This window comes from Malurus melanocephalus, unplaced genomic scaffold (genome assembly GCF_030028575.1).
Source record: "Malurus melanocephalus ecotype Western Australia unplaced genomic scaffold, MMel_1.1 scaffold_58, whole genome shotgun sequence".
NCBI lineage: Eukaryota > Metazoa > Chordata > Aves > Passeriformes > Maluridae > Malurus > Malurus melanocephalus.
The window spans coordinates 1,681,243-1,700,167 of NW_026623290.1; the positions used below are offsets into that span (position 1 = coordinate 1,681,243).

Below are 18,925 nucleotides of genomic sequence, written 5' to 3' on the forward strand. Positions count from 1 at the left end.
TCCCCACAGCAGTCCCCAGCCAGGGGAGGCTCAGGGTGCCAGCAGCACCCCAGAGCATCACTCACCTCCCACCTCCCCATCCCCTCCTCCTGTCCCCAGGCCATCTGGCCACACTCATCCATGTTAAACAAATGCTGGAGTCTATTATCAGGCCCTGCCTCCCCCTTCCCCCCCAGACAGATGGAGGCTGAGCACACCCGGGGCCCCGGCCCGCAGCATTCATGTGTGTGAATGAGAAAATTGAATTATTTATGGCCATGTGAATAAGGCTGGCGGCTGCGGAGGCCGAGCGGAAAGGACTCCATTACGTGGAGAGTACCTGTTGCTATGGAACTGGGGCTTCTTCCCCGTGGCCCCCCATGCCCAGCTGCATCCCTGCCACCCCTCCATCCTGCCCTGATCCTCGTGGGGCTGGGCTGAGTGCTGGACTGGCCACAGTGTGACCAGAACGGGTGCTTTGCTCCCCGCGCTGCGCCTGCTCCTCCTGACCTGACTGGTCACCCCAAATCTCCCACATTTTGAAGCAGGCACCACCAGTGCAATGTGGGGATGGTGTGGTGCTGGTGGTCAGTGGCCTCTTGACCCCCTGGCCACCATGGCCTGCAGCCAGAAAACAGTGGGAAATATTGGGATGGGCAGTGCCAGCATCKCATGGCTGGGGCTGGGCAAAGCAAATCTGACCCTGGCACAGCCCGGGCCRAGGGGTGACTCTCAGCTCAGACTCCTCAATTCACCTTAAAACTCCCATCCCTGGATGCAGCGGGAGCTGTGAGCTGAGGTCGCCCACTCTCCCCATCCCAGGCAGAACAGCAGCTCTGCAAGAGCAGGGATTCCTTCCAGAGCCACCTGCATTGCAGCCTCTCCTTCAGGGAGAACCCTGCAGTGATGCTGAGAGAGGCGCTGGGGCTCCCCTCCCTCCCAGGGTCTCCCCAACTTCTCTTTGGCCAAAAAGTAGGATTTTGTCCCTGTTGGGGTGCAGTCCCTCCCGCCTCGATGCCACCCTGGGGTCAGGCCAGGCTCCTGGGGACGGTGACAGGACGGGACCTGGCAGCCCCAACCCTGCACGACAGCAGCGCAGGGACTCCTTCTCCTTTCCCTGCAGAGCTAAGAATAGACTCCAGCTCTGCTCCTGGTGCTGAGTGGGCTCTGCTGGGCTCAGAGGAATAAAAAGCAGGAAAATGCTTATTTTAGTTGCTGCAGTCGACAGCTGTGACTCGTATGTACCTAAGGAGCGGCTTTGCACCGTGTTTACCCTCCCGCTGCCGGGAGCACAGGCACCATTGCACACCTCTCATTCAGGCTATGGSTGCCCCAAAATCCCAGCTGGCTCCCAATCATTCTCTGGCACAATTGGCTGCTTCCCACCCTTCTTTCCCCCACGCTTTTAGGGTGAGCCGGGTGATGCAGATGCTGCCACCATTCCCATGCCTTGGGGGGTGATCCCCACCACCTCCCTTCCACTGCTGGAGGCCAGCAGAGCCCTGCTGAAATCCTTAGGGTGTCTGAAGGGTCCCAGGGTGCATCCAGCTGCACAGGACACAGGGGGATTGTCCCCAGCACCTGAGATGGAGGGACACTACACACATCCCAGTGTCCGAGTGACGCACCTGCCCGGGATGCTGCAGCGGCGAGCGGGGCATTTGCCAGCCCTGGCTCTGGGTGCAAGGCCAGGGGATGCACCTGCTCCAGGAGAGCAGCTCTGGGTCCCTCTCCCCAGCGTCACCCCCGAGGTAAAAGCAAGAGAAAGCTAATTGTTACCATAGTTACGTGAAGTGGCCTTTCTTCGGGAGCCGCGTCATCACTGCTGTCACAAGGTTAAGGCGGTGGGGAGTGGTGGTGGGGAAAGGGGGGGAGAGATGTGTTTTCTTTGGGAAAACCATGGCAACAGCTATTTCTAAGGGAACAGCTGTGCACAGCAAGGCCATGGGGAAGGGGAAGGGGCGTCTCGATGCCAGCCATSCTCTGAAGGCAGCAGTGCCAGCCCCAGCAGCTCTCACTGGCAGCCTGCGTCCCCAGAGTCCCCTTCCCACCTGTGCCAGGGCTTGCTGGGTGTCTCCCATGGTGCTGGCACGTTGCCACGGGCTCCAGAATGCCCAGAAAAGCAACACCAGGCCACTCCAGTTCGCTTGGCATGTGCAGCCCYTCCTGGCGTGTTCCTCTCAACAGGGCTTGAAGATGTTGGGACCTCCCACCATGGGGAGTGGGGATGCAACTGCTTGTCCAGAGCWAATCCACACGGAAAGAACCCAAACTGAAAGCTCAGGGTTGATTAATGAGTGGCACAAAGCTTGAACAGCCATAATGCAAACACTGGTGGAAATCACAGGGGTGGTGTAAACATCACCAGAGTCTGTCCAGCCCGGGCTGGTAAAATGGGAAGGTGCTTTTGGGGKTGAGGAACGCTAGTGGAGGTGCAAAAGCCATGGAGGTATCCTGCAGGTCCAGCCATGGCTGGCTGAGCCCTGGAGATGCAGAGGTGTGAGGAATCCACACCTGGGATCAGCTTTGCAGTGGTCCCAGCGAGGAGAAGGTGCCGGTCTGTGCCGGACTCTCCACTCCATCTCCTGTCTCAACAACAGCTGGAGATTATCTCTGCTCACAAGAACTTCATTAAGACCATTTCCCTGAAGGAAACCAAGATGGAGAGCTTCACTTCTCGGTATTCCAGCCCTTTCTGGYGTTCGTTTCCACACCAATTAAGGTGCAAATTAGTCATCCGGAGTGCAATCCAGTGGCTGCGCCCAAGGGAAGCTCTTCAGAACATGTGCCATCTTCTTCCAGGAAGGCAGGTGGCAGGCACAGSTGGGGTGGCCACTGCAGGGACAGGGAAGGAGCCCTTGGGGTGCTGAGGCCTGCAGTTTGTGGTGACAGCTTGGGACTGGGCTGATTCTCCMGGACTGGGCATGGAGCAGAGTCAGCAAGAGGGTTTAGGGTGTCTCCATGAGTTGTGTGTATTTCTCCTTGGCCCCTGGACTTCAGGGTGAGTTGGTGATTGGCACTGACAAGGGAGGGAGATGAATGTGAGGGTGAGGTGCTCAGCTCTGTGACAGGAACCATCCGAGGGTTGGCACAGAAATGTGGTTTAAGGGTGGTTGGCATCTCAATCTTGAGATTGTTGGGTCTGGGCACTCTCCTGCTCCCAYCTTCAGATGGACACGTGGAGGCACCTCTACCACGGCTGTGGCTGCTCATCCCTCCATCTGCTCATGGGCCTGTGCTTGTTCACTTCAGCTGAGAGATTTTCACAGAAGACACTGCTGAAATGGGGGATAAGAGTTCAGGAGGAGGAGAGTCCAAAGGGGAACAAAGCCCCTGTGGGCAGCATTACAGTCACACTGGCTGCTCTCCGGGGTGCTGCATTGTAGGAATTCACCGAGCGTGGCCGAGCCAGCACCCAGCATGCRAGGGAGAATCTGGTTCATTGGTTGATGTGAGATTTTGTGGCAGAGCAGGCAGAAGARGAGCTGGCAGAGGTGGCTGGGAGGAGGCATCTGAAAGTCACAGCTGGCTGTGTACATGTCCCCRTGTCACTCAGGGAGTGGGGTCACACTGCAGCACCAGCATCCTCCTTGCTTTCCTTCCTCCCCCTCTTCATGGGGGTGGAAAATATCCCAGGSCCTGCAGAAACACTGCACAGAGCCCATGCTGATTGTCAGCGTCAGGATGGGAAGGTTTCAGCTAAAATATCGATTTCTTGGTGATCTCAGTYGTGAGGTTCAGCTTCCCCRTTGCTTTTGATCCCCTTTTGCTGCRTTTGTGGGGTGATCTTGGCTGRTGCCTCCTTTTCCAACAGAACCCTCACCTCTGCCTCCATGGGACAAACTCRGGGTCAGGTGTGTTTTGCTACTTTCCCTAAATATTCCAACTTTCTCATYTCCCATGGGCACAGCCACCTTACAGGGACCAGGAGGTGTCCTCACCTTCTGGCCAGCCTGCCCACTGTCTGCTCCATCTCCTCCCAAACAGACCCCAAATTCCTGTGAGGAGCCACCTTCCCACGGGACGTGCCCTCCRAGCCCCCATTAGTTAGCAGTTGTCTTAGGCACTGAAACATTTGATGCCTTATTCCTCCTAATCCCGCCTGATGTAACCGTGGCTGTCCTCATTAGCCACATAATTGTCTGGCAAACACAAAACAGGCCCTGACACGGTCTAAGGAAATTGGTTTAAAAATATGAAGCCACATTCTCAGATGCTGTTGAAGGGGTCTCATTTGTTTATTTGCATTCACACGGCACCCCTGCGGATAATGAGAGGCAGACTGCTGCAAAAGCACCTGTTTTTCTTAAAGATCATCTGAGGAGCAGGTGGGAAATGCCAGCTGGGATATCCAACCCAGCCCCCGTGCTGGTGAGGATAACTGGCTCTCCTCTTGGTCTCAGCTGTTACACCAAGGGTTTTCCAAGAAGARAAGGTGGCATGTGCCACCTATGTCCCCACTGGGAAGGTTGCCCAGGGAAAGACTCAGCCACCCACTTCTCCCAGTGATRATGCCTATGAATTTGGAAGGGGCTCTGACAGCAGGCGACAGGGCTAGGTTAATGAAGGCAGCGGTAAGAAATTTAATTAACCTGCGGTACGCTGTTTAATTTGTGCAAAGTTGTTGTGGTTACTCAGCTATAAACTCCATCCCCGGCTCTAATGACAGTGACTCGTGTGGCAGCAGTGGAGAGCATCCTGGAGGTGGGCAGCCACGCCGTGCTCACCCTTGAAGGTGCCCTCAATTAGGTGCAGAGTGTTCCAGTGGTTGCCTCCATCTGGCTCTTCCATGGCATTTGAGACCCTTTTCTAGCTCTGCTCTTTGGAATGGGCACCTGTGCTGCTTCGCTGCCTGCTCTGGCATTCAACCCTGCTGCATGGCTTCCAAAAACCATGCTTCAGGATGCAGCAGTGTCAATCAGTTGATTGCACTCGGGTCCAGGAGATGGCTTCAGGTCGTTGAGTTCCCATCACAGCTCTTAGGCTGTAATTATGTTCAAGGCTCTTTGCCTCGGTTATGTCTTTTTTACTAATGCTTGGAGCYGCCGTGCTGATCTTTTCTTCAAGGCTGACCTCCATGTAGCTTCCCAGGAGAGCCAGGACTGTTATTTAAGCCAATTCACAACCAGGTCCCAGAGGCCAGTTGTCCATTAGACGACTTTTTGAACAGCAGGAAACATCAGCAGGGCCGACGGTGGCTCTGTGTGTTGGGAGAAGCGCAGGAAATGGGATGGATGTCACAAATCAGGTCCTCTTCCCAGGTTAACCTTCCCCAAACATGTGGTTAAACCCTACTCAGCACCTCCATCTCTCACCAAAGCTCCAGGGTCCCCCCAYGATCACTACAAGAGGCAGACACACTCGTACCCTGCAGGGAAATCCTTCCTGTGGAGAAAAAAGCTTTAACCAGGTCCCACAACACTCCCGGCTGCCCAGTGAGGTGAAGTTTGACAAGAAAGGAGATGATTCACCTGTGGGGTCCATTAAAGCCAGGMAGGCTGATCCCACACTGCCGCAGGGTTTGTAGGAGCAGAGATTTCCAGCACCGAGCGTGCTGTGGTCCTGCTCAGTGCTCCAGAGGTGCTGGGGATGAGCAATACAAACACACTCCTGGCAGCACCACACAGTTCCACCGAGCCCTGTAAGGTCCACAGCCTCCTCCCTGCAGCCTGCAGCAGCTCCCACTCCCATTTTTGGGGCACTGCAGCCCCCTCTGTCTGATGGAGGGAGCCCTTGGCTCACCCGTCCCTGGACAGGGCTGCTCCTCCAAGCCAGCGCAGGTGCCTGGTGGTGAAGCCAGGGGGGTTTGCTCGCTGTTCAGGGTGGGATTCCCACCAAGCAGCACTTCCAGCAAGCCAGCCTGCATCCACAAATGAGATTCCCATGTGCAGGGACACCGAAGAAACCTTGGAGCAGGGGCAGCTCAGCCACCACCAGTTTGAGTGCATCCCCGTGAAAATCTCTCGGTATCCTGTTCCCACTCTGCTGAGCTCCACAGCCCTTCCCCTGGACACAAAACCAGGTTMCTGGGCAGCCAAGAGAAGTAGCAGYTCGATTTGGGTTTTCCTTTTCTTTTTTTTTTTTATTTTTTTTTAAAGAATTTAAAAGTGGCAGTGCTAGCAAAGGGTAATTATCCCTCTGTTCCAGCTGAAATACAATTAAGGCGGCTCTCAACGAGCCCCCGGGATATTGTGGTTTACTAATTAACAAGCGGATATGCTGTGGCCCCTGTCATGGCAATTACAGCATGAGACAGGCTTCAGGAGCTCTAATTACACGTCAACCCGCGACACACGCTGCAATACAAATTAATGAGGGCCCGAGCTGGCAGTGCAGGGATTTTGCCCAGCGAGAGGCTGAGAGGGGCAGCAGGGATKGGGATGGATGCAGGAGATGGGGATGTGACTCCAAACCCGGGGATACCAGCACACACTGCGGGATCAGGAGGATGAAGGCAGGAAATTGGGGATAAAATGCCCCCGTGGTTACCCAAAAATGGTGCACTGGAGAAAGGAGAGGGGATTTTTGCTTTGTGGAGCCGTGGCCTGATGAGATGAGCGGCATTTGGGATGACTGCAATGAATAGCAAGTATCGCATCTTCCGCTGTTAATTCCCAGACCAATAAAGATGCTGTTAAGAAAAGAAGTCAGATGGGAAATACCCAACAGGGTTTTGACTGCTGACAAATAACAAACAGATCTCCCAGAGCCAGGAGGAATTTTTCTGACAAATTGTTTATTGGGGGAAGTTATGCACTTTCAGCTTGAGTTGAACTAATGGCTTTGGCCAGGTCTGGAAAAGGRAAAAAAAAAGGCAATCAGGATTTTTGTAAATGCAGTTTTGACATCTTGCATTTTAAAAAGCTTTCCTTTCAAAAACGTGTTTAAAAGATGTAACTAAACCAAAATACAGATCGCAMACCTAATGAGGACATTTTGTTTCTGACAAAATTAAACGATATTTATCAGATTTGCTGATATTTATCAGAGTTTTCCTGCTCCAAGCTCAGCAGTGACACAGATTTTCTGTGACATTAGTGTGCCTGTTGAATTTACTGCTCCTGAATTCACTGTCTGCTCTCCAGCACCTTTCTGCTGCGGGCATCCAGGGAGGGACAGTGGCAGTGACGTGGTGGATGCTCCAGGCAAATTCTACTGCAGACAGAGAGGTTCTCRGGCAGAATGGGAGGATCTGGGGAAGATGAAGCGAAGCTCCCAGGTTTTGGAGCTCCCTCCAGCCTCCTACAGGACTGGGATCAATGGAGTTCAGGGGCAGCCCTTGCAGGGATGGAGTCTCACCCCAGGAGGGTGCGCAGCAGGTCCCTCATTTGCTCAGGTTGTGATGAAGGGCTGACAGGAGGCAGGTGAGGGGCTTTCACAATAATTCTTCTTGTTCCCGAGATCCCCACARTCCCCACCCAGAGCACGAAACCACCAGAGGCCACCTCTGTCACAGAACACGGCAGGGGAAGGGCATGCACCTCCTCCCAGTACAGATCCCATTWACCATCGCAATTAACACCAGCCAGGCCCTCTCCCTTCCTTGTCGCCCCAGCCAGAGCTGTACATAAAAATAACTGTTTATTACACAGCGGGCAGAGCCCGGCTTATCGCTGCAGACAGGAAATTGCTGCGCAGAAAGCGCACGTTTCACTTTTAATAAGTTTGGCAATAAAACATCTCATCAAACGAGGCCACGACAGGGCAATAATGAAGCTTCCGCGTGGACCGTAATTGCTCTCTGCTCTCCTGGGGGCGAGCCAGAAATGGGGAGATGGATGGCAGCATCAGCCATCCCTCAGCTCCTGCTCTGGGAGAATCCATTCCTCCTTAGCCCCAGCAGCATCCCCGGAGCACTGACACCTTCCAGGATATGATTGGAGATCTGTCCATGCTGGAGGGATGCAGGCAATTCCCACGGAATGTTGGAGGAGATGTCAGAGGAATAGGGAGGCTCTTGGTGCTCCAGGGGAAAGGTTTTCTGCCTTCCAAGCACTGGGTAATCTTCAAGGCTGAGCAGGTGTGCTCAGCTCCATCCCCATCCTTAGCCAGGAGGGATGGAGTCTCCTGGAGGTTTTGCACAGGATGGGGAGCTCAGCACGGCGATGGAGGGGTCCCACAGGGTGCTGGGCCACTCCAAYGGACCAAGGGGGCTGCAGGRCTCTGAGACCATCAGGGCAAAGGCCAGGGAGTGACAGGGTGTCTGTCAGTTCTGATGTCCTCGTGCTGGTRGCCTCAGGCTGGTGACACTTCAGCCAGGTGGCACTGGCTGCCYGAGCTGGTCCCTCCAGTGCTGGTGTTTCCAGGTGCTCCCTCTTGATGAAATTCTGTAAAGGAAGCCAGGTCCAGCAAGGAACTGGTCACTGTCCGAACTTATTTGTGTAGGTTCACAGCTTCTGTTAGAGCTGCTCAGAGTGGCAGGAGCAGCTCAGGGAGCCCTGCTCACAGGTGGGTGATGGGGAGGCACCAGGCAGCCTGCAAAGCCCAGGATGTTGAATTGATCCCTCATCACCCCTGGAGGCAAAGCTGGGCCTTTTCTGAGTTAATCTATCCCATTCCCACCAGTCATCCCCCTTGGCAGGGAGGGAACAGAGAGGTCCAGGAGGAGATGGAGCAACCAACGCTGCAAAGAAGAGCTCTGGCATTGAGGTAACAGGAGACAAAACAATGCGTGTCCAGGCTGGCWCGAGGAAATGAAGCAGTTTAGAATCACAGCAGGAGTGTGCTGGCACTGGCAGGGCCTGCTGGCAGGCTCTCGGGTGGGCAGGAGGCTTTATTCGCCTGCAGCACTGCTCTTGGGGAGTTTACCTGGAATTACTGATCCGCATTCATAAACATGATCACGTTAATTGGCTGCTGAGGCTGCAGTCGCCATCTCCTCTGGGCACTGGGGCTYCATCTCCCTTCCCATCCCAAATGGCAAGGTGTGTCTGTTCTTCCATCCTGCACCGTGGCTGAGGACAGAGGAGTGGTTGGAGGGGGGAAAGAGGCAGAGGATGGGTGAGTCCACGAGCCTGGAGCCAGGGGCAGACACCCACTGCCACCAGAAGCAGGTTGAAAACAAACAGCAGACACCTTCTGGAGGGCACCAGGAGCTCTGTGGGAATCCCTGCAGCCTCGGGCTGTGATCTGGGGAAAGGTACCTCATCTAGAAACCAGCTTTTAGGGCAGGAGCAGTGAGCAGGTGGCAGGAGAGGGACCAGCTCCAGCCGAGGACAGAGACACCCGGGCTGCTCAGCCTGAGACCAGGCTGGTGCTCGGCTCACTTGGAGCACAGCCAATCACTTSTAGTAAATTATTCATCTGACAAATTTAGCCTGTTATTCTAGTCGTGCTCTACCCAGAGTTTTACAGATTTCGTTATTATTTCAAATTGTGCAAACACCGCCGAAACCTCTCCTGGGCTCTGGCGCGCTCTGCCTTCATCTCAGCTCATCTGCCACATCTGAATCAGGATTTCTACCAGCTGGTGCCCAAGCCTCCATCCCCAGCATGGCCCCAGGACCTTGGGGAGGTGAGTACCACCCCTGTTCAGCACAAGGTTTTTTTACCAAAGGGAGTAACATCTATCRTGGGGGAACCATCTCCTGATGACCCAGGGGTCAGTGGAATCACAGGGGASCACAGCACACTTTCAAAGTTATTTTGACTTTTCTTTCAAGGATATTTGGAATTTTTTCACCTCCATCTTTGAGGTGGGGTAGGGGGATCTGATGCACTGTTCCCTTGCATCCTGGAGTATCTGGTTTCCCAAGCCTGGCCACTTTGGAAAGCAGGAGAAAAAGCTTTTCCCTTCCTCCCCATATGCCATGATTTCTACCAAATGAACCATCCCCAAGAGCTGAAATACACCAAAAACACCAGAAAAGAGTATAAATTCCTACATAGGCACCTGACAGGGATCCCTAGCAAGGTATTATGAGACACCTGAATGACTCTCATTAAAGGGAGATTAATTAGCCAAATAGCATGGACAGAAGCAACAGATGCCAAACACAGAGCAACTGATTTAAGGAAGAGGTTTACTGACCAAAAGAAAAACGTAAAAGAATGAAGAAATAAATCGCAGGATAATCCAAATCTTTCCTTTCTGACCAGGCTAGAGGAGCTAGYGGGTCGTGAAAAGGGAGAATGGTGGAGGGTGAAAACACTTTTCCTGCATCCCTGTGAGCCCCATGGATGGCAGGGAGAGGGAATGCTCCCAGAGAGGCCCAGCAGGATGAGGATGGACCCGGTGCCTCGTTCCCTGTGGAAGACTAGTGATTTTGTTGTTGTATGGCTCAATCCCACCACAACAAGTCACAGTCTGCCCTAGGGCACACGGCCTCCGCAGCGACGCTGAATGCAGGGGGACAAGCCGGTGGCTGGGGCTGCCTGCGACCCTTCTCCACTTCTGACCACCTCGGACATTGCTTTCGTGAGCCTTGAGAGTGAAGCAACGAGAGGCCGGTCTGAAAACCCACCTTCAACCGTGCCCCAGCCGGAGCTGCCCCCGACAAGCCTGGGAGAGCCTGGAGGATGCAAACCCCTTCAGCCCACCTCACCTGCAGGACAAGGGATGCCCATAGGGTCAGGAACRGGAAAACTGCAGAATATCGGCGTGGAGCTGTGCACTCCAGCACGCATCTCAGCCCAAAGTCACCACAAAGGGTCCCTTGCTCCCAGGGACAGAGGTGGCACAGGCTCGAAGCCCTGAGCATCACCCGGTGTGAGCTGGAAGCTCCGGATGCGCCGCTCCGCGATTCCCCAAAAACCCAAAAAAACCCAAAAAAAACCCCAAAAAACCCAAACCCCGGAGCACAGCCGAAGCCCCGCCCCATATGCAGATTAGCCGCCCCAAACAGCCAATGGGAGAGGAAGGGGGCGTGGCCTTGGCGGGACTTGCCCGGGCATGTGCGCGCGGCGGCTTCCGGGCCGGACACGTGTGAGCGGCGGGAGCGGTCAGCGGGGGGACAGCGGGGGGACAGCGGGGACAGCGGGGGGCTGGCGGTGACCACAGGGGCCCAGTGGGGTCTGCAGGGCCCTGGGGATGGGTAACGGGGCGGGCAGGGCGCTGGCGCCTGGAGCGAGGGAGACACGGCCTGAGTAATGGGCAGGCAGGGCCCTAGGGAGGGAGTGCGTCATGGCGGGGGCAGGGTGGGTGGTGGGGTGTGGGGTGGGCAGGGGGCTGCGGGGCGGCGAGGGAGTGGGCACGACCCTAGGACCGGGAATGGGGTGGTGTGGGAGCGGGTAATGAGGGGGTAAAGGCGTGGGGACGGGGTGTGACAGTGTGTCCGCGTCCCCTTCCCCCGCCCCATAGATGCTGTTTGTGTGCGCGTCCGTGTTTGACAGGGGAACATGGGGTCCGCATGGCACTCATACCCTCTGTACCTCCTCCCGCAGGAATGCCACCCGGCAAAGGGCAGATGACACCGCTGCTGCCCGCCCCGAAGGTGTTTGTGCCCACCCTATACGGCACCCATGACCCCAGTGCGGGGGGCCACGCTCAGGCCCCGAAGGGTCCCAGCTCTCCTCAAGGTCGCAGCAAGAAGAAGAGCCGTAAACACCAGCGGTTCATGGAGCGCCGGGCGCTGCTGGAGCAGAAGGGGCTGCTGAGCCCCCGTGGGTGCCCRGGCGGTCAGAGCCCCGAGGCACACACCACACTCGCCAAGGCCAGTGGCACCACTGGCCACAAGGTCCCCGTGCCCAAACGGACCGTCTCCACATCCCTGTCTCCAAATGCCTCTCCGGACAGCATAGCCAGGCACCACTCCGTGCTGCTGTCCCAGGGCAGTGCCAGCTCCAAGAAGGTGCGGACGTCCTCTCTGGTGCTGCGCCCGGGCAAGTACGTGGCCATCGACTGTGAGATGGTGGGCACGGGTCCTCAGGGCAGGCTGAGCGAGCTGGCACGGTGCTCCGTGGTGAACTACGAGGGGGATGTCATCTATGACAAGTATGTCCAGCCCGAGCTCCCCGTCGTGGACTACCGGACGCGCTGGAGCGGCATCACCAAGCAGCACATGAAGAATGCAATTCCCTTCAAGGCTGCCCAGGCAGAGGTGAGGAAAAAAAGAAATTAAAAGAAAGAAAAAYGCTGTGGTACACAGGCACAAATTGGGATTCTTGGTGGCCTTCTTCTGCTAGGCTGATCGGAGGCAGAGACTCGACACAGAACGGGGAGCCTTTGAAGCTGCGCAGTGGGTTGGTTTGCTTGCTACTCCTTCCCTAAAATCTAGAAGTAAAGGAGCAGAATTTAACACAAAATGGCTTATTTTATGCTTAGTTGGTGTTTCTTTTGCTGTGCTGTCTGTCTAACCCACTCTGACTCTTCCAGATCCTGAAGATCTTGAAAGACAAGATTGTGGTAGGACACGCCATCCACAACGACTTCCAGGCCCTGAAGTACTTCCACCCCAAAGACAGGACTCGAGACACCAGCCAGATCCCTGCGCTGAAGAAGAGAGCAGGGCTGCCCATCAGGGCCAATGTCTCCCTCAAGAACTTGGCCAGGCACCTGCTCCATAAAAAGATCCAGGTAAGCACCAGSAGCTCTGAGATGGAAGCAACCCTGGGGGYTRTGAACCTGTGTGRTCAGCCTGGTTCTCCCACCTCCATKTGTATTCTCTGTGAGGTGGAGAGGAGCCTTGTTCACCCAGTGCTCCTGGTTATAAATGAGTTGGGAGAGGCCAGGACCTCCCAAGCTGACYGTGAAGTTTCTCAGTAAAAAGGGGACAGGACCTGTGCTCTCCATACAGTGTGGAAGAGATGCCTGTATCTCCTTGGTTGCATCAAACCTTTGCTGTCTCCAAAACCCACAACACTTTTCTCCTTCCAGGCAAGCAGACAGCGTGACCTGTGGGATTTTTGCAGTTCTCTGTCTAATGAGGCTTWTCCCCCTTTCCTCAGGTTGGCTGCAAAGGACACTCATCAGTGGAGGACGCTCAGACAGCCATGGAGCTGTACAGGCTGGTGGAGGTGCAGTGGGAGAAGAAGCTGGCCCACAGCCTGCCCCCCCGGCCCCCCAGCCCCGTCACAGACCCCTCTGCAGACAGCAGCCACTACCTGGATGACCAGTACTGGCCCACAGACCTGATGGCRAGTGGCCTGTGATGGGGACAGCGTCTCCTCTACGTGTGTCAGGCCATCCTGGTGCCTTCAGCTGTTAAAGGTGGAGGTGATTGCTGACCTCCTTCCCTGGGGCTTGTGCCCGGTACCCAGCCCTACTCAGGGATGGAGATATGGTGACACCTGGACACCAGCAATCTCCCARAAACGCTGTCTGCAGCCTCGAGCTGTGGCACAGAGAAAAGGGCTGTGACTGCTGTGTTCATCTGTCACTTGGGGATGAGCAGGGTCCCGTGTCAGCCTGGAGGAGCCCCTGTGGGCATGCAGTGGGGCTGCCACAACACCCTCCATGCCTTCCATGGGGCTGTCCTTCTCCCAGACAGCAAGGGGCACGTTTTCCTGTGGAGGGACTGAGGTGTTTTGCTGATTCCCAAAGGCTGCAAACCTTCTGGGGCCAGTAAACAACCAGTTTGCTCYTCACTGATAGAATCACAGAATGTGCTGAGTTGGAAGGGATCCATCAGGATCATTGAGTCCAACTCCTGGCCYTGCACAGGACACCCYRAGAACCCCACCATGTGCCTGAGAGCTTTGTCCAAAYGCACCTTGAACTCAGTCTTGGTGCTGTCATCTCCTCCTGGAGAGCCTGTTCGAGTGCTCAGCTCCAGCTGTGCACTGAACATTTTATCCAGAAGGAATCTGAGGGATGGTACCAAAAGCTTTGCTCAAGTCCAAAAGGATTGCATCACCTGGAGTCCCTTGATCAGCCAGGTGGRTGCCCTGCTGTAGAAGGAAATCAGRTTCAACAGGGAGGACTTTGCCCTCACAAAGCCATGACTGCATTGTTCCCCAGGTGTTTTTCAATACCTCTCAGAATTTTTTTTTTTTCCATGATTTTACCTGTCAGTGAAGTGAGACTGGCAGGCTGTCGTTTCCAGGATCCTCCTTGCCCTTCTTGAAAATTGGGGCAATATTTGCCAGCTTCCACTCAGCTGGGATCTCTGGATTCYCAAGACTGCTTAAAAAYTGTTGAGCATGTGACATCAGCAGCTTTTTGAGGGTTCTTGGGTGAATCCCATCAGACCCCATASATTTATAGGGATACAACTGCACAMTGAAGTCCAAGAAGAARGTCTGGGTCTAATCAATGTCCAGCCTGGACAAGAGCGTAGAATGCACTTCGTTTCAAATAAATTATTCACATAATTGTCCAGTWCTGAATTAAAAACTGTTCTGGCTAAAACCCTTGTGTATATTCTGCATGATTTGATCTGGCAGCTCTCCAAGAGTGAGAGGGCAGGGGAGAGGGTGGCAAACAGCTGCCCAAGCACCATGCCATGTTCTAGGGTTTAAAGCCCACCTGCAAGTGGGAAAGGTGCTTTGAGTGGCTGGAGTAAGTAGTTCCTTGGGTACAGGCTTGTCCCCTCTGCCCTGGGGACACATCTGGAGGTGGGAGGAACAGGAGATGGGCTCAGCCAGGGTCTGGGAGCAAGAGCAGAATGGAAATGGTGAGCTGTGCCATGGGCTGCTGTCACGGTGTGGGCACAGGGTGATCTCAGCTGCAGTGACCCAGCCTGTGGGTGACACAGGTGACCTGTGGCTGCAGAGATGTGTGTGAGCACCAGGGAGGGGTTTGGGGCTGGACACGGGGAGCTGTGTGTTTCCCCAGGGAACTGAACAGCCATGGTTATAGAAAAATGATTTTTCTTTCCCCTTGGAAGCTTCCTTTTAGCACAGTCCCACTGCCTGGGTGGTGAGACAGGAGGCAGCAGAGGAGGCTGGAGGGCCCCAGCACCCTGGAGACTTTGGGGAGCCTGCTGCAGCACTGGGATGGAGCCCACAGCCCCCTCGGCCAGGCTGGACTGTCCCAGGCTTTCCCCAGCAGCCTGGAAGGTGAGGAGAGCTCAGCCCCAGCCTTGGGAAGCAGCCAAGGCAGCCGGGTGACGTAGGCACACCTGACGCACRCATCAGTGCCATTACCAGACACATCCTGCACTTCCCACCTTAACTCCTCCCTGCCTGGCACAGGAAGCCAGGAACAGCTCAGAAATGCTTTGAGATGTGTCAGACACATTTAAAAATCTTTGTCCTCACAGTGGTGCGAACACAACCATCCTTTAACTCGTGATAACCTGGGCTCTGCCGTGAGCTCATGGTCTGGACAGGACAGGGAATGTGGCCCCATGGAWGGCATTTAAATCCTGCTTGTTCCAGTTTGTCCCAGGTGTGTTCCTGGTGCAGCAAGCTGTGAAACAGGGCCAGCACCACCCTCTGGGATTAGATGGGCTTGGCAATGTCAGCAGGATCTGGTGGGGTGTGGCAGGGACTGAACCCTGCAGGGCACACAGGGGTGCAGGAGGAGCACGGCTGGTGCAGGATTTTGTCCTCTTCCTCCTCTCTGCCGTCTCTACCTCTCCCAGGGTGGCAGGAGGGAAGTGAAGCTGTAGAAAAGGTGAAAGCTCTGCATGCCATTGTCAGTAGATGGTGGCATTCCAAAAGTGATGCAGCAGTGCTGTGTTTGCTCCTGGGAAAGCAGACCTGGAAAAGGGACAGACAGAGCTTTGCTCATGGCCCTATAACCTAGTCCAGTAACCACCATCCCCCTGGGCTGTACATGAGTTCATGGAGAGCCTGTGTGGGGCACCTCAGGGCTCCCAAATTATTTGTCCACCTGAGCCCCAAGCTGAGCTCCTCCAGCCCCCCAGTGCCACTGCACTAAACCCTGTGATGGTTGATGTGAGACACAGATGTGTTGGGGTGAACATGGACAAGGCTCTGTCAGCCCATGACTCAGCCTGCCTTGCCACCAGCCTAAGGCACAATTCAGGGGGAAAAAAGCATTTCCAAAATCTTGACCATCCAAACACTTCAGTGAGCYCCACTCCCAGCAGAAGGCAGGGCTGGGCTCCAGTAAAGGGGCAAATTTCTCACTCGCKGTGACCCAGGGCAGCCTCTTTCCTCCTCCCCATGGATTTCCCCCAGCCCACYTGGACACTGCCTGCCTGCCCTCCTGGCAGCACAGGATTTGCACTGAGTGTGAGACACCGGGAAACTCCCAGGCTGCCTCTGAGAGCTTGTCCCCATTGCCACCTCACTGAATTAACCCTCCTGCTGAAATATTTGCTTTGGAGACAAATTTGGGGGAACCAGGCAGCCAAAGGCCAGCTGCTCTTTGGTGCTGGCATGCCCCGCAAGCATTGCTTCTTGCCATGATCTCCAGCTCTCCAGGAAGGTGAGAAACAAATTTGAGGGTCAATTCCTGTTTGCATCAGATTTGAAGGGTTTGGGAAAACCCYAACACTGTGCACTGCAGCCCCCCAAAACAGGGCTGCTGCTGAGCAAACCCCACAGGGACGATTAGAGGTGGCAGCAATCCGCTCCCTGCCAATGACGTTYGCTCTGAATAATCTAAATGGCAGCACTGGCCCCATTTTCACCTCTGAGAGCTAATCGGGGATTTTCACAGGTGTTTGTGAATATTCACCTCCACGCCAGCTCCGAGTTTGCCATGGCTGAACAAACTGCAGCTCATCACACGCTCTGGCTCACCTCAGCAGCAGCCTGCTGGAGCTCGTGTCGTGAGGCTGAGCATCTTTAGGCGGGTGAAGGAGAGCTGGGCTGGCTCACCATTTACGCTAAATTTTGTGATAATTGAAGAATCTGCGGAAAACTCACCCGTTATCTCAACAACCCTGAACAATGATTAACCCAAACCCATGAATCCAGCACTGGGCTTTTTTATCAGAGGGAAAACATTGTCAAATGAGTTTTTCCCAGGCAGCTGCGAGTGCAGGTAACCGATAAGGCCGTCATTGGAGTGGGGCTGAGCCAATGGGAGCCGATGGCGACGGCTTTCTCTTCTGTCTAGCAACAGCTTCTCCTCGAGCAGCAGACACAATTCAGGGCTTTCTCTTGCTTTTTATTGAGCTCCTCTCCTGCCACACAGGGGTTTTTATGGGGACACTCAGAAACTGAGGCTTGTGTGGCTCGTCCACCTTTTCCTGCATGTTTTGGTGTCTGTTCCTACCCTGCCATGGTGAGAGCTTTGCAGCTGTGAAAGGCTCCATCCTGCTSACATCTTGGGCTCTGCTCACTCCCTCCCTTGTCCACACACCAGGGATTGTGCTGGGTGGGTTTTGGACACCCTCAGGGTATTCAGAATAGCACCAGAATAGCAGCTGTACCGGGAGCCCTGAGCCGGGGATGTTTCTGACCCTCCTGCCCTGCATCCCCGTGCCTGGCCGTGGTCCAGCAGCTCTGCCAGCTGCCAGGGGCTGTTTGCATGGGGAGCACGGCTGGGAGCAGCATCCCSCGGTCCAACACCTGCCTGGCTCTGCTGCTGGCTCTGCTTATCACCGTACAGACAGCTGCAGTGCCACATAACCCCCAAATCACAGAATCACAGAGCTGGAAGGAATCCACCAACACCTGGCGCTGGACAGGACATCCCTGAAAATCACAAAGCAAATGTTTTGTGGTGGAGCAATGCTGGTACCTAAGAACAGCCCGGAGCAAGCCCCTAACTTGAGGCAGTCTGTCCCCTCGCTGTGGGGACACAAAGGGACAGTTCACCCTGTTTGCACCACAGAGCAGAGGCTTCACTCGGGCGTTTCACCAAACCAGTCACAGCAGAGGGAGGGCGCATCTCCTCTGCACCCCCGCCCTCCTCTACCCTCCGAGGGTAAATTAGAAGGCAGAAAACTCGCAGCCGACTCCAAATTAAAATCTCAGGAGCCCTAATAAGCGGCTTGGCCGGAAGAAGCGGATAGGTGCGATGTGGAAATGAACGGGCACATCTGGCAGCCGCTTAGCACCTGGGCTGCGGGAGGGGTTTGCGCGATGTGTGCGTGTGCCAACCCCGGCACAGCCTCCCGGATTGGCTGCAAAACCCCTTCCCGACCGACGCCGGGGAGCAGGGTGGCCTAGCAACAGTCTTTTCCTAATGAAAAACAAGCCACTTAACTAACCATCGTGACTGCGCGCACAGGAGAGCGAAAGCCGCAATCCCCAGCGGCTCCACCCTGCCGGAGCTGGCTCCAGGGTGAGCTGGGCAGGTGGGGTGACCTGACCCGAGCATCCCTGGACCCCTCAGACCGTGCCCCATGAATGTTTTGGGTGCACGGGAAGGGTCGCGACGGGCAAAGCACAAAGAAGCCCCCAGGGAGAAACCTGCATTGTCTGTGGCTCACCCCAGCACAGAACCCCACAGCCCTGCCCTCGGRGGGTGAATGCCAGCAGGTCACGGGGGCTGTGAGCTGCTGAAGGTGTCACCTTTAAATCAGGAGGCACTTGGCATCTTTAAATCAGGGGTGCTGCACTGGGGGAGTGTGCGGTGCTCCCCAGCGCTGCCAGGAAAAGGAGCAGCTCAGGGGTTGGTCACTGCTGCAGTTTATTCAGGGATGTCACCTTCCCTTGTTCCTGCCCTGGGATCCTCTCCTCCACCAGCTGAAGCGCAGCCTCTCTGCAATCCAAATAACAAAATAATCACTGGTCTGACGGATGGGGAGACTGGGGCTGGCCCTGGAGTCAGCGGGGACGGGGACACCTTGCAGGAGTCAGGCTGGCAACAGTGGGAAAAGTACCAAGGCACAAAATTGCTTTTGGGCTGCGGAAACCTGTGTTCAGCTCTGTGCTGGCAAGGTGTGTAGTTCCCAGTGAGGCAGGATGGGGACAGGACCAGCTCAGCCCGGGGGAATTGGGACAGCAGCAGTGCATTGTGGTGTTTCCTTCATCCCCATTTCTGCATCACTTCAGGGACCTCGAAGCTCTACACCAAACCTTCCAGCCTCTGCTTTCCCCCCTCTCAGCTCACCCTGGGGGTGCTGAGGAGCTRTTAGAGCACCTATAGTGCTTTTTAAATTTTCCACTCAAAGGGAGGTTTCATCTCAGCTGAAAGAAAAGT

The 18,925-nt window shown here is 55.3% G+C and overlaps 1 protein-coding gene across 2 annotated transcripts; it reads left to right on the top strand.

The window, feature by feature from the left end:
* The first annotated feature begins 10,846 nt into the window (after positions 1-10,846).
* AEN (apoptosis enhancing nuclease) lies at positions 10,847-14,256 on the top strand. Of its 2 annotated transcripts, none has more exons than XM_057365824.1 (4): positions 10,847-10,919; positions 11,362-12,017; positions 12,293-12,493; positions 12,865-14,256. In XM_057365824.1, exons 1-4 carry the CDS (start codon positions 10,871-10,873, stop codon positions 13,066-13,068), a joined length of 1,110 nt encoding a protein of 369 aa, XP_057221807.1. In that variant the 5' UTR covers positions 10,847-10,870; the 3' UTR covers positions 13,069-14,256. The 2 variants fall into 2 exon arrangements, with proteins under 2 accessions (XP_057221807.1, XP_057221806.1); XM_057365823.1 differs by having other exon boundaries at positions 10,870-10,901.
* The last annotated feature ends 4,669 nt before the right edge of the window (positions 14,257-18,925 follow it).